The 15831-nt window shown below is 34.6% G+C and overlaps 2 protein-coding genes across 3 annotated transcripts; both read left to right on the top strand.

Annotated features, from left to right (window-relative positions):
- The first annotated feature begins 738 nt into the window (after positions 1-738).
- Positions 739-3446, top strand: LOC123906305 (U-box domain-containing protein 30). 2 transcript variants are annotated; one of them, XM_045956194.1, is made up of 2 exons: positions 739-913; positions 1278-3446. In XM_045956194.1, exon 2 carries the CDS (start codon positions 1448-1450, stop codon positions 2795-2797), a length of 1350 nt encoding a protein of 449 aa, XP_045812150.1. In that variant the 5' UTR covers positions 739-913; positions 1278-1447; the 3' UTR covers positions 2798-3446. The 2 variants fall into 2 exon arrangements, with proteins under 2 accessions (XP_045812150.1, XP_045812151.1); XM_045956195.1 differs by having other exon boundaries at positions 739-1078.
- An 8252-nt stretch (positions 3447-11698) lies between these two features.
- Positions 11699-12772, top strand: LOC123905243 (uncharacterized mitochondrial protein AtMg00810-like). Its single transcript, XM_045954864.1, has one exon. It carries the CDS (start codon positions 11699-11701, stop codon positions 12770-12772), a length of 1074 nt encoding a protein of 357 aa, XP_045810820.1.
- The last annotated feature ends 3059 nt before the right edge of the window (positions 12773-15831 follow it).

Genomic DNA, 15831 nt, shown 5'->3' with positions numbered 1-15831 from the left:
CGGTAACATCCCTTATCTCTTATATTATAAGCTTGCTAACATAAACTAACAGTAAACCAATTATAAAAAAAATTGGGATATGACAAAATATGTATATAATTTTTACAAGTCCAATTACAAAAAAAATATTTACTCAATTTTTAATTTTTTTTTTTTTGCAAAACATGTCTCATTTTTTCTTCTTGGTTGCCACTATACTTTTATGCCAAAAAAATCATAATACAATTTAAGTTCACAATGTGAAATTTTAATATTTAATCAATATTTAAAATAAAGAGTAAAGACAATCTGTTAAATATGTTAAGATATTTCTTTCGTCGCCGGTGTTTTCACATGGTTTTGCAACTTCAATAGTTATTTCTAGAGAATGATTAAAAATCATGATTATCGACAAATACGGTGAAGATGCAAATAAAATTTCTAACGTAGTTTAAATGGAGTGTAGTACTTACTAGAGGATTAATATTACTTACTATTAAAGCCAATAGATTTAGTCTAGTAGTGAAAAGTTTAAGTTCTAGATTCGATCCCAACTTATTGTAAAAAAAAAAAAAAAATAGTTTACGGCGTTATATTAGATGAATGCATGTGTGGTACGCGAGCCAAGATACAGTACACAGTCTAACATTTGACCGGCTACAGCCCATACTTTTCCGGTTATCCATTTCTTGATAAACTATTTAATTATTATTTAATTAATGAAAAGATTCAATTATTTAATTTCTAATCTTCTGCTTTGTTGACCAAATGCCTCCAAAACAAGAAAGCAGAAAATAGTAGCTTTTGCGTTTTGAGAAAACGGGTTTTGTTGTTCTCTTCTTCTCACTCCTCTCTCTCTCTCTCTCTCTCTCTCTCTCTCTCTCTCTCTAACTCAACTCATGAATCAAAATCAATGAGAAAGAAAATGAATATGGTACGGTTCTTCTTCACTCTTTTGTTTTAGAATAATAAATAAATAGTAAATCTCTTGAATGCTGTTTTAATTTCCATTAATCCTTAACTGTTCATTCTCTGATCTGTTTCTCAATTATTTCTCTCTAAAACCCATTCACCCATCTCCTTTCAACTATTTTGTCAGGTTTTTTCTTCTGTCATTCATTTTCACTACTGGTCCTCACTGTTTCTACTTCCAACCCATTTTTCTTTTTTCTTTTTATTATTATTATTATTATTATCATCATTTTATATGTGATTGTCATTATTTTCTTTTTTGACCCAATAAAGTCTTTTTTCTACAGTGAAAACCCATGTTCTCTCACTCTTTTTTTTTGTCACAGGGTGGTTTAATCACTAATGTAATGTGTGATTTCATGACCCTTTGAAGAGTTCTTGTCATTCAACTCATTTCAGACTGTTGGGTTGGTTTGGAATTTTTTTTCTTTCATTCATAGCTTTCTAGGTCTAAAAAAAGGATTTTTTTGTTGTTGCTTGTTTTGTGTTTGATAAAATGCCTATGTATCAGCCATCTAAAAGGGATATGGTTGTTGGGTTTGAGGGTGGTGGGGATGGTCAGATTCTAGATCTGGACACAGCTGTTAAAGATGGTGTCTTGGGTGGTGTTGACGGTGGTGTTGTAGGAACTGGTGTTGGTGAGAAATTAGATCTGAGAAAAATGATTCAAGAGCTTGATTTATGTGAAGTACCAACTGTTTTCATTTGTCCAATCTCTCTTGAACCAATGCAAGACCCTGTTACTCTTTGTACTGGACAAACCTATGAGAGGAACAACATTCTCAAATGGTTTAACCTAGGACACTTCACATGTCCCACAACTATGCAAGAGCTTTGGGATGATTCAATCACTCCAAACACAACGCTTTATCGCCTTATATACACTTGGTTCTCTCAGAAGTACTTGTTGATGAAGAAGAGGTCTGAAGATGTTCAAGGAAGAGCTTCTGAGCTTGTGGAGACACTCAAGAAGGTCAAGGGTCAAGCTCGTGTTCATGCCTTGAAGGAACTTCATCATGTTGTCGCTGTTCATGCCACTGCTCGTAAGTCTGTCATTGATGGAGGTGGTGTTTCTGTTTTGTCTTCTTTACTTGGTCCTTTTACTTCACATGCTGTTGGCTCTGAAGTTATTGGTATTCTTGTTAGTTTAACACTTGATTCTGAATCCAAAAAGAATCTTATGCAACCTGCTAAGATTTCATTGATGGTTGACATCTTGAATGAGGGTTCAATTGAGACTAAAATCAATTGCACGCGGTTGATTGAATCACTAATTGAGGAGAAGGATTTTCGTTCCGAGATTATCTCCAGCCATAGTCTTTTGGTTGGATTGATGAGGCTTGTTAAGGATAAGAGACACAGCAATGGAATCTGTCCTGGATTAAGCCTCCTCAGAACAGTGTGCTTCTATAAGGAAGTTAAGATTTTGTTAGTTAGCATTGGTGCTGTTTCTCAATTAGTTGAATTGTTGTCTGGTATGGAGCATGAATGTTTGGAATTAGCCCTTTGCGTTTTGGATTCATTGTCGTCCATACCCGAAGGCAGAGTAGCTTTGAAGGATTGTGTTAGCACCATACCCATCATGGTGAGACTTTTGATGAGGATCTCAGAAAGCTGCACTCAGTATGCATTGTCGATTTTATGGTCTGTTTGCAAGCTTGCGCCCGAGGAGTGTTCGTCAATTGCCGTCGATGCTGGGCTTGCTGCAAAGCTCCTTCTTGTAATTCAAAGTGGTTGCAATCCAATATTGAAACAACAAGCTGCTGAGCTTTTGAAACTATGTAGTTTGAATTATTCAGATACCATCTTCATTTCCAAGTGCAAGCTTACAAGAACAATCCAATGACACTGGATTAACTTGGTGGTGGTGCCAATAATTTTGTATATTCACAAGGGGTGGGGCGGCAAGAGTAGTAAAGGTTAGCAGCTTCTCAGACTACAAAACTCCAATAATTCCCAAAGATGTGAAAATGGGATTGAGGTGCAAGTCTCTCCTGTAAATATTTTTTAGTATTTTGATTCCAACAATTAATTTGAATGAATGAATGAAGAAGAAATCATAATCCAATGTTTCATGTTGTTACAATAAGCCCCCCATCAAGAAGATAGTTAAATTCTTTATACTGCTTTTGGGGTTGATTTATATGGATGTAGAAGTCATGCTGCTGTTGTTGGATAAAGATACTTGTTAGGAGAGTGATCATGTCATAGCAAAGATGGAGCTTGCAATTTCAATTGTAATTGTTGAGGAGTTGCTTTGCTCCAAGCCCTTACATTTCATTGTATCTTCTTCTTCTTTGGATCTTTTTAGAGGCCTCCAATTTTCCATTAAAAAAAAATACTGGGAATTTTGCTTTTGATCTCAAAAAACATGTGTAGAGACACCGACCGGAGAGCCTGTGAAAGTGAAACCTTCAATTTTTATGTGTACAATGGAATTGGAAACAACTATTTCATTTAATTTAATTATTATTATGCATTTCAACATCTCCAAATTGTGTGTTAGTATTGATTTTATTAATTGCTTAATATTCATTTTTCAATTTTAACTTGAGCATCGCTCTGCCGATATTGCTGCCTTTGAATCACTAACACCGGACAGAACACTTGCATGTCGACACCAATAATAATTGAAGAAAATAGAATTATTGATCCTTGGTGAACACTGACACGAACCATACATACACTGGGGCACGTCCCTTGAACCTGAAGTGTCTTTCTGTGTTTTATGCTGCTACTGAAATGACCTATGAGGGGAGGTAACTAAGTGAAAAATTTAGGGGAGAAGAGTAGTGGTAGACCATTTACCAGATGTGGTCAAGTTTACACAGTATTTATAGATGGATGACTAGACGTTCCAGTTAGTGTATGGTTTTGCTTTTCCTTTTGTAGTAGTATTTAAGGACAAGACACAATTTAACCATTCACTGAATCAGTGGTTGATTGAAAAAGATAGATAGATAGATAAGAAAGGTGTATGTATAGGAACGTTGAATTGCTGTTTGGCCTTAGGAATACCTACAATTCACAAAACATCCATGTTTAAATGTCTATGCAAATAATGCTACTAATTAGGATAAATTCCAAGTCTAAAATTAAAATAGCCCTATAGGTAAAATGGTAGTAGAGTGGTAGTGTTGTTGCTCATAGACTGTTATTAACAAACTCATTTAACATAAAGGTGCACTAATGTTTTGCATTATTCATTGTTCTATTTAAGCATAGCAATAGCAGTTGGAATTTTGAATTCAACTTAAACTAATTTAAGACCATGGCAGGATATACTAGTTAGAATAGAAGTACATTTGATTCATAATAAGGACATAGAAACAAATTAACAATAGAGGGTCAACAGTCAAACTTAAAACCATGTTGTCTGCTCAACTGACTCACGTGTAAAGATTTAATAATATGTTCCAATTACACCTCCACCTCGTGTTGTTGATTAGAATAATTATTAGTATGAAGAAAGAAACAAGTTGAGCTTTAAGCGCAAAAAGATTGAATCATATATATGCTCCATGCTGGGGTGGATCTACATCTACTAAATTTGTGATAAAACCATTATTATATTTACAGTATTAATATTATACTAGTATATTAGTTGTCTGGTCATATAGTATATGTTCTTGATTAGTATAGTTTGAATTTAAATATGTGAGGTGCCAATCAAAATCTTAGGAAAATGGAATCTGGTATACTTTGTACATTTCATAGAGATTGTGAGTATTTTATTTATCCTTTAAACAGATACTTTTATTTCAAGCATAAGTTTTATTTTAATTTATTGCTAGAGAAATATCGATCAAATGCTAGTCTCAATCCTAGTGAATCTAAGAACCAATACTAGTTTACTAGTTGGAGAAGTCCAATATTTTAGCATCATGAGCTGGTTCCTGGTTGGCTTATGATCAGTAATGGTTTCTTCGGCCAGTGGATCTCGGTCGTTCGACCCTCCTTCAGTAGGTCTTTTGGTTCCTTGATTTGTCCTTGTACTTGAAAGCGTGGCCGAAGTTCCCGCCACAAACACTCTAATGCTAAAGTTAGTAATGGTATTCTCTCAGTGGGCCTCAAACCCATGACTTAATTTTAGGGTTTATCAGCATGGAAGAGAAAAGGAAAAGAAATAATGGAAATATTTTGATTGATTGTTAAGAACCAAATAAAATGTGGCTGTAAATGGCAGATAAAATGTGGCACGTAAAAATTCCTATGTATATTTTGAAGCCTTACTGATGTATACATGGATGAAAATGTGATCTAATGGCTAGCATGTATTCCCTCCATTTTTTATAGTTGTCGTTTTAGTTTACAATTTTTATTTTTTTAGTTGACGTTTTGCGTTTTCGACGTACTTTGACTTGTTTTCCTCTCATCAGCAGCAACATAAAAGCATCCCTTTTTCTTGTCTTAGCCTTTGAACCACTCCTCTTTCTGTCTTTCTTCAACTTCTTTTTCTTCTCAAATTTTTATTTTTATAACATCTCCTACTTAAATAACGAAATGGTAAAATAGAAAAGTAGAAGAACGCGCAAGAAGTAAAGATCCCCAAAAGAACCTCTCTACCATAAGAGCAACCTCCAAAAGCCAACTTCCACCGACTGAATTAGTATGTATGGATAATGTTTCTTTCATCAATATGAGTGTAGTATCCTTTTAGTTTGATTTTCAACCAGACCCATATAAAAACTGAAAACAAAAACATTAAAAATATATACAATTGGTGTGAGTTGATATTTCTTGCTCTCTTCCTAGTAAGGACCAAGTCAAAATTAGACTGTGAAGGCAGGGACGGATCCAGACCTGATATATTGGTGTGGCTAAAAAAATTATGTTCACAAACTTTATAGTTAAAAAAAACCACGCTTGCAGATTAGTTGAAGAAATAGTTTTATCTCTAGAAAACACATTAAAAAATAACAAAAAACAAAATAAAATCATATTTGTAGTTGTAGAGTTGAGAGGAAAGTAAAAGAGTGAAATTTAATATGTTATTGAGATCAATTAAAATTAACAGTATTATCAATAAAAGTGTATAAACCTTTAATGATAAATTTTAAATTATCCGATAAATTTAAAATTAAACATTTAATGTTGGTGAATTTCAATAACATATCAAATTATTTTAAATTTCTGTAAACTTTTACATGAATTATCTAGATGATATGAATTTTAGATTTTATACTCGTTAAAATGTTCCCGGTATAATTAAATTTCTCTAATATATATATATATATATATATATATATATATATATATTGATCACTTCTTTATAAAAAAAATTACCACAACTATTCTTGATTCTTGTAGCTAACTAGCAAGTAGCAACAAAGCAATTTCTTTGTAAGAAAATGAAATCAACAGCCAAAAAGGAACCTATATAGGACTTGAACTCAAGACCCTTGAGTAAATACATAAACACTAAGCCAAAAACATAATTGTGATGATATTTGTAGTTATACATATATATACAATAATTCTGGTGTGGCTATAGCCACAGTCAGCCCCTACATGCATCCGTTCATGTGTGAAAGTGTGGCCAACCCAAGACATAAAAAAACTAACTGCAAAATATGGAACTAATTTGCATCAAGCTATATTCATGTCCACGTTTTTTTTACAAAAGAGAGTCGAAGTTCAAAGATAAAAAGAAGAGAAAATTATTATGAAACTAAACGAACATTTTTAGTTATGCAAGTTTCACAAATATCATAAAAAAGTACATATATACTATAGTTAGCAAGCCAATCAACATATCGATTGTCTTCCCTCCAATTATGACAAAATGGGACATGCCAATTCAAAACCATAAGCCTACGAATCCGCCGCACCAAAGTAGGAAAACTTCCCACAAAACTTACAGTTATCCCTAATCATATCATTCAAAAAATTTAAATCATCATTCTCCACAATAAGATGTGAAATATGCTCCCTCTAAACTTAGGTTTAATTGTTAATTAATTTCTCTCAAGTTTTGATGTGGCTGGTTAATCATCAGTCATTAGTTTGCTATCAAACTAACTGTATAGACCTATGAAGCACGGACACAGATATGAACATCAGACACGACACGGACACTGACACTAACACGTTGACACCGATAAAAATTTGGAAAAATGATATAATTTAGAGTAATCATAAGTGTCGGTGTCGTACACGGACACCGACACGTGTCCGACACGAACAAGCCTAATTTGAGGAGTGTCGGTGCTTCCTAACTAGACTTAATTATATATATTATATATATCAGTTACATTCGTGCACACGCAGATTCTTCAAAGGCAACTGCATATGCGGAATTTGATATTGCGTTGCCTCCTAACTACTAATTTACACATGACTTGACTAACTTTTATTTTAATTTCTAAATTAAAGAGAACAGGAAACTAGCTAGTTCTAGTTCTAGGGGGAGTGGAATTATCAATTATGTGTCAATTTGATTATATTTTGAACAACATAGTAATAAGAAAATAATAAACTATACAATTATTACTAGCGTGGCTCATTTAGAATAGTTTGAGTTCAATATTTAATAGGAACAATTTATGATTAGATTTTATTTATTTCGTGGCCAAACTTAAAATTATCAAACTTTTTTTCTCTAAAAATCGGAAGATTAATAAAAAAAATACAACAAAAAATGCATGTCAAATGCCGTAAGAAGGCGTTTGATGACTTTCCCTGCTACCATGCTACTGCCCATAATATGTGACAAGTCCCATTAATATTGAGCAAGTTTTATGAAGGATTCTCTAAATTTTTCTTACTTATCTGTCTATTTTATTCTTTAAATATTTACTTGCCAATATGATCTTATGACCGATAAGCAGCAAATTTGAAATTTGATTTTTTTCTCTTCTTTTATTGGTTTTAACTACTAGTATTCGGTCCATTAGATCGTTTAATCTGGTTTGAGGTCTGTTCTGGTATCATGTAGTTCCAATCATCTCCCGATTGCAGTTGCGAGGATCAAATTATAATCTTTCCTCCCAAGTTTAGCACCAATGATCATTGAACTAACTGGTTTATGAATTTGTGGGTTATCATTAATGTTTAATTACTCTGTCTAAACTCTAAACTGTCTCTATATTTAAAGAATTGGATCTTATCATTAATAGTATATGCACATCGTAAATTGTACACGAGTTTATATCTAAAGGAAAAATAATTATCCGATAAAATTATGTATATGTTGTTGGAAATGAATAATTAGTTATTTATATTTATAATTAGATCTCGAGGGTGTATATCATGCAGATTCCTTGCAGTCCTTGGCATATTAACATTAGGCATGTTATTGTTGAATCTAAGTTGATTCTAGTGGTTAATTCATATTGTGATGAGATTGCTTGGTGTGCAAGCAATTAAGAGAAAGTGTAACTAATTGCTTATGTGGCAAGTTAGTTAGTGAATTTGTTAGAATAACTAACTAGAGTCAGTTAGAGTTTGTTTGTCATAGGTTGTTAGAGTTGGTTAGTTTGTTATTAGTTTGTTAGGGCCTAAGAGAATCACCAATCAATGTGGTGATCTAGTATATAAGTGTTTTGGCTCAATTAGTGTGTGTAATCAACTCTTTTCCCCCTATGTGGATGAATAAAATTGATCTCTCTTTTCTCTAATCATCTTCATCTTCTTCAATCCTTTCAATCATTGAATGCTTTTCATTCTTTTCATTCAAACACCATTGTTGCTCCAAGAACAGTAGATCCTGCATATCGTGCTCATAGGCAAGGCCTAGAGACTGTGCAGCGCGCGCGTGTGTTCTTGCCAGCCCAAGCCAGCTTGTGCAGGCCTAAGTGATTTTGTGTAAAGCTTCAGCTGTGCCAACATCTGGCATCAAGAGCCTGGTTCGTGCTTTAACCATGGCAACCTTTAACAATGGTCAATTCCTTGCGAATCTACCAGTTTTGGATGGAAAGAATTATGATAATTGGAGCAAGCAGATGAAAGTGCTATTCAATTATCAAGATGTGATGGAACAAGTGATTAGTGGTGTGGAACCACTCTCAGAAGGTGCAACAGAGGTTCAAAGAACTCAGTACAAAGAATTGAAGAAGAAAGACTACAAGGCATTGTTCATAATTCATCAAAGTGTAAGCCCTGATATCTTTGAAAAGGTTGGAGATTGTGAATCAGCTAAGCAAGCTTGGGATATTTTGGCTACAGCTTATGCTGGAGATCAGAAGGTGAAGAAAGTGAAGTTACAAACCCTAAGAAGCAAGTTTGCACAGCTACAAATGGAAGAGAAAGAAACTGTAAGTGAATTCTTCACTAAAATTGCAAAAATAGTTAATGAGATGAAAGCTTGTGGAGAAATTGTGTCTGGTACAATGAGAGTAGAAAAGATATTGAGATCTTTAACTCCTAAGTTTGACTATGTGGTAGCTGCTATAGAAGAATCTAAAGATCTTGACAGTATAAAAGTTGAGGAACTGCAATGATCTTTAGAAGCACATGAACAAAGGATGAATCAGAGAAATTCTGATAAATCCAATGGTGAGATAGCATTACAAGTTCAGCAGGGTAATAAGAATAAGAAAGGAAAGGGAAAATGGCAAGGCAATAAGGGAAAAGATGGTTATCAGAATGGTAATGGAAAAGAAAATCAAGATACCAAAGGTGGTGGAAATCAGAAGAAATAGTCTAATGGTGGAAGAGGTGGTTACAATGGAGGTCATAGAGGTGGAAGAGGTGGCAGAGGTGGCAGAGGTGGAAGAGGAAAGTTTGATAAGAAAAACATTCAATGCTACAATTGCCAAAATTATGGTCACTTTGCAGATGAATGTAGATTCAGAGAGGAATCAAGTGATGTTGAGGCAAAGATGGCTAGAAATGATGATGATGATGAGGGTTCAGTGATGCTTCTTGTAACTACAAAAGATGAAAGTGACTTTCAAGAGAAATGGTATCTTGACACTGGATGTACAACACACATGACAGGGAGGAAAGACTGGTTCACAAGCCTAAAAGCTACTCAGAATCACAATGTAAAGTTTGCAGACAATAGCAGCCTTGCAGTACAAGCTATTGGTGATGTAACCATCAAAAGAAAGGATGGTAAGTGCTCAGTGATTTCTGGTGTATTGTACATACCAGGTATGAAGTGTAATCTACTCAGTATAGGACATTCAAGATTGAGCTCAATGTTCTAAATCACAAGTGCTTGATGACTGCATCAAGCTGAGAAGAGTGGAGATGGCACTATAGAATGGGGCACTTGAATTTCAAGGACCTCAGCTTGTTGCAAAAATCAAAGATGGTGACAGGTTTGCCAAGCCTGCAAGTTCCTGAAGAAATTTGTGAAGAATGTGTGCAATCAAAGCAGCACAGAGGGAGCTTCAGCAAATATGCAGCAAGTAGAACCACTAGTGTGCTTGAAGTGGTGTATTCAGATGTATGTGGACCAATGCAAGTGAGCTCAATTGGAGGTAACAGGTACTTTGTAAGTTTCATAGATGACTTTAGCAGAAAACTATGGACTTACTTGATAAGTAAGAAAAGTGATGTGTTTGAAATCTTTAAAAAGTTTAAGGCTACAGTTGAGAGACAAAGTGGTAAGAGACTCAAAACCCTAAGAACAGATGAGGGTGGAGAGTATGTATCACATGAATTTGCAAAATTCTGTGACAATGAAGGCATAGTGCATGACATAGTCCCACCATACACTCCACAACAAAATGGGACTGCTGAAAGAAAAAATAGAACAATAATGGATATGGTGAGGTGTATGTTGAAGGGAAAGCATTTACCTAAGGAGTTATGGGGTGAAGCAGTTTCTACTGCTACTTATACATTGAACAGGTGCCCTACAAAGAGATTGAAGGGTATCACACCAGAAGAATGTTGGTCAGGACACAAGCCAAATGTGAATCACATGAGAGTGTTTGGTTCACTAGCTTTCAGACACACACCAGATCAATTGAGAAAGAAGCTGGATGATAAGTCAACAATGATGATATTGGTTGATTATCACTCAACTGGAGGTTACAAACTCTATGATCCAATCAATAACAATGTGGTGATCAGTAGAGATGTGATAATTGATGAACTTAAGGAATGGGACTGGAACACTAATGACAGAAAGAAGTCAACTAGTGTGATGATTGAAGAAGTTAATGAAGAACAAGTAAATCAACCAGTGCCTGAGGTAAGAAGATCAAATAGGCCTAGAGTTCTACCAGCAAGATTACAAGAGTGTGAAATGAACTCAGATGGTCAAGTGAACAATGATGGTGAGTTGATCCATTTAGCATTCATGGCTGAATCTGAACCAATTGATGTGAATAATGCTCTACAAAGTGAAAAGTGGAGATGTGCTATGAAAGAAGAATTGGATTCAATTGAAAGCAATCAAACATGGGAGCTGGTGGATCTTCCACAGAGAAAGAAAGCAATAGATGTGAAGTGGGTTTACAAGCTGAAAGTGAACTCAAAGGGTGAAATAACCAGATATAAAGCAAGACTAGTGACAAAGGGATTTCTTCAAAAGGAAGGAATTGACTATGATGAAGTGTTTGCACCTGTTACTAGAATGGAAACAATAAGGTTAGTAACTGCTATTGCTAACCTAAATGATTAGCCAATGTATCAAATGGATGTGAAGTCAGCATTTCTGAATGGTCCTATAGAAGAAGAAGTGTATGTTGCCCAGCCACCTGGTTATGAAGTAAAAGGTCAAGAGCTTAAAGTGTACAAGCTTAAGAAAGCACTCTATGGACTGAAACAAGCTCCAAGAGCCTGGAACAAAATGATTGACAAGTTCTTAAATGAAATAGGGTTTAAGAAATGTGTCACAGAACATGGAGTGTATGTCAAGAAAGATGCTGCAAAGGGAGTTATTATAATCTGTCTATATGTAGATGATTTGCTTATCACAGGAAGCAATGAATCTTATATTAGTGAGTTCAAGGGTGACTTGAAAGAAGAGTTTGAAATGACAGATTTAGGCCTCATGACATATTTTCTAGGCATTGAGTTTCTGAGGAATGAGCAAGGAATCTTAATGCATCAGACTAGATATGCATCAGAGATTTTGAAAAAGTTTGAGATGGACAAATGCAATGTTGCATTGTCACCTGCTGAGCCAAGGTCACAGTTAACAAAATGTGCAGAAGAAGAGGATGTAGATCCTACATTCTATAGAAAGCTGATTGGTTCTCTGAGGTATTTGTGCAATACAAGGCCTGACTTGGCTTACAGTGTAGGGATTGCTAGCAGGTTCATGGAAAGGCCTAAAGGTTCACACTTGATAGTAGTGAAAAGGATACTTAGATATGTGAAAGGGACCATAAACTATGGTATTATGTTCCCTGCAAGTGACAGAGATAAAGAATGCAAGCTAGTTGGCTACACAGATTCAAATTGGTGTGGTGATCATGAAGATAGAAAATCAACTGCTGGTTATATGTTTTTCTATGGTGGATCACCAATATCATGGTATTCAAAGAAGGAACCTGTAGTGGCCCTATCCTCCTGTGAGGCAGAGTACATAGCAGCATCACTCAACACCTGTCAAGCCATTTGGTTGAAAAACCTAATTGAAGAGATCAGTCAAGACAGGTGTGAGACAGTTACTTTGAAGATTGATAATGTGTCTGCGATCAATCTTGCAAAGAACCCTATTGCTCATGGTAGAAGCAAGCATATAGAGCTGAGGTTCCATTACTTAAGAGAGCAGGTAAGCAATGGTAACTTGGCTCTAATGCATTGCAGAAGTGAAGAGCAAGTTGCAGACTTGTTAACCAAGGCTGTGACAGTACAAGTGTTTGAAAAATTGAGAAGTGAAATGGGAATTGAGACAGTGGATCACAACATGAATTAAGGGGGAGTGTTGAATCTAAGTTGATTCTAGTGGTTAATTCATATTGTGATGAGATTGCTTATGTGGCAAGTTAGTTAGTGAATTTGTTAGAATAACTAACTAGAGTCAGTTAGAGTTTGTTTGTCATAGGTTGTTAGAGTTGGTTAGTTTGTTATTAGTTTGTTAGGGCCTAAGAGAATCACCAATCAATGTGGTGATCTAGTATATAAGTGTTTTGGCTCAATTAGTGTGTGTAATCAACTCTTTTCCCCCTATGTGGATGAATAAAATTGATCTCTCTTTTCTCTAATCATCTTCATCTTCTTCAATCCTTTCAATCATTGAATGCTTTTCATTCTTTTCATTCAAACACCATTGTTGCTACAAGAACAGTAGATCCTGCATATCGTGCTCATAGGCAAGGCCTAGAGACTGTGCAGCGCGCGCGTGTGTTCTTGCCAGCCCAAGCCAGCTTGTGCAGGCCTAAGTGATTTTGTGTAAAGCTTCCGCTGCGCCAACAGTTATGGGTATCCCCACTATTATTTTTAATAATAATATAAAAAAAACATGAGACATAAATTTAATTTGGACGAAGTTGCCTTCAAAAACTGGAGTATGATGTAGGTATAAAGTTTCAACCGTCGTTAATAGATAATTTTTCTTAAAATACTTCTGAAAGACTGAAACAACGAATTCTTATCTCCAGCTATTTTTTTTCACACGAACTAAAGTCGAATTTCTGATCACGTATTTAAAAGACTCAAATTTTTTATTATTTGGACCAATTGATGAATTTTTTTAATACTAAGATAATAAAATCGTTGAGCCACCCAACAACAAAATGTTGACCAGATGAAGTTGAATTTGTTTGCTTATGTCATTGCTCACACAGCATCAAATAATATTACTACTTTAGCCGACGGTCTAGACAAAATATATGTAATTATTCCCATCCTTTAATTTAATCCATAGTTTGCCTTATTTGACTATCAACGCAACTCAATACATCACATTTTTTTTTTTTATAATATAGTTTCCCTCATCACTCCTCAGGCTGCTAACAACAAGCTATAAATACTTCAAATATACAAATCACAAAAAATTATAAAGTTGTCTCATAATAATAATAATAATTAGTTACTACTTCACAACTTTCCAAACTTTAACAACCATGGAAGCATATTCAACCTCTTATGATCCTACATCTAAGTCTCATAGTAACTTACTTCATTCCGTTCGGAAGTCACAATCCAAACCGTGGAAAAAAGCACCGGTCATGCCACAGCCGTTAAACGCCATTAAAGTTTATGAGGTGGACGTTATGAATTTCCGAGAGCTAGTTCAACAACTCACCGGTGCACCCGAATTCAAGCCTCAGCAACAAAAAATTGTTAGTGCTAGTCAACAAAACCAAGTTTCAAGTAATTGGAACAAAGGAGTGCAATCTCAAGAAAATAGTGGTGTGACAAATCAATCAGGTTTGTTGGAATTGAATTTGTCTTCATCACCATCTTCTTATAGTTGGTGGAATTCACAATCATGAAAGCTAGGAATATAACAGTGACCGGTTGAGCCAAGGTTCTCGCTTGGTCTAATTTCAAAATGTTTTAATTTTTGTTGCCTTAGTTGTGGCAGTTTAATAACTGTTGCTAGTTACATTTACAACTTTGTTATTCTTGTTGGATTGGAATTTAATTTGATAAATGCTTAATTAAAAGCATATATTAACAGAACTCAGTTTCATTGCTATACTTCAATTACATTTTGATTGATCATAACATTGATATTCAGCAATAAATTTAGTGCTGATACAAAATGCTTATTTGTTTTTTGGAAACTATATATGATGCAGAATGTTAGTCCTTTATGCAAACTTGTTCTTGTTGGAACAAATAACACATTATGTGTGAATTGAAAATAAAATAGTTGAGTCCCACATCGGGTACTAGAACATATTAGTATGTATTATATACTAATGTGTATTTTGAGAATAAAAATAATGGATATAGACTCATGTTGTAGAAACTTAGAGTTACTAAATAATAGGAATGGTAGTAGAAAAAGTAAAAACATGTGTTCCTATTTTAATGACCACCTCACCCATTTATTAAGTGATAAGTGTGATCTTAAAATAAGTAGTTAGCTTGCTACAGTTTTTTTTTTATATATATAATTCAGAAAGAGAAAAAAAACCTAGTGAATATGAACACAATAAAATGCTCTCTTATCTTGTGTTATGCCGCAATCAAGTGAGAAAATATATTGGTAAGATAAATCAAGGGAGCAGCAGTCGAGATGACATGATTTTGGTTGTTAGAATCACCCCTTTCATTCTTCAGTTTGTTTAACGCCGAGTATGACGAACTCAAGCTTCTCATAATTATATGGTAATGATAATCTATCATCCAACCTCTATCTATCTTAAATTGTGGTATATGAGAATGTGGAACATATAGATTATTATATGACTGCTGTATATATGTTTATTTGGCTATATTATATTTTATATAATCCATGCAGCTAGTGAATGTTCCCTTATTCAATTTTCTTAATGAAAATAAATGAAGACAGTGATATATTAGTGTTATGTTTGATTCATATCTATATGATTATTTCATAGCTACATGTGATTGCTCGTGTTAGGGTTTTGAGACATAAATTGATGATTTGATATGCTTGTTAAAGTGTCTCTTAACTTTAATTCGTCATTATAATACCCGAAAAGCAGTGATGCTTGTTAATGTTAGTAGGTTTTTATATTATTTCATAATGAATAAGACAGAAACCTTATTATTATTATGTTTTAAGAGTGATCCTAGTATCACGGTTCCTTCAAAATAAGAATGGTTATAGCGCCATATTCCCTACGATTTGAATGGTCTTAGTTACCATATAAGAATGGTCTCGGTACCACATTAGAACGGTCATAACACCGTATTAGAATGGACTTAAAACCATAGCGCAATGGTTTTAGTACCATATTTGAGGGTGTAATTCTTGCCCGATAACTACAGTGCAGTATTTATCGGTATCAGTAGAACTGGGCTGTTTTATCCTGGGGACTTCGTGGTTGATCGTCT

This window comes from Trifolium pratense, linkage group LG2 (assembly GCF_020283565.1).
Source record: "Trifolium pratense cultivar HEN17-A07 linkage group LG2, ARS_RC_1.1, whole genome shotgun sequence".
Taxonomy (NCBI): domain Eukaryota; kingdom Viridiplantae; phylum Streptophyta; class Magnoliopsida; order Fabales; family Fabaceae; genus Trifolium; species Trifolium pratense.
Note: the sequence above shows the minus strand (reverse complement) of the source record. Positions and strands in the feature narration are given on the sequence as shown.

Excerpts from the sequence above, each read along its gene's own strand:
- LOC123906305 (XM_045956194.1), top strand. The coding sequence starts at position 1,448 with ATGCCTATGTATCAGCCATCTAAAAGGGATATGGTTGTTGGGTTTGAG.
- LOC123905243 (XM_045954864.1), top strand. The coding sequence starts at position 11,699 with ATGATTGACAAGTTCTTAAATGAAATAGGGTTTAAGAAATGTGTCACA.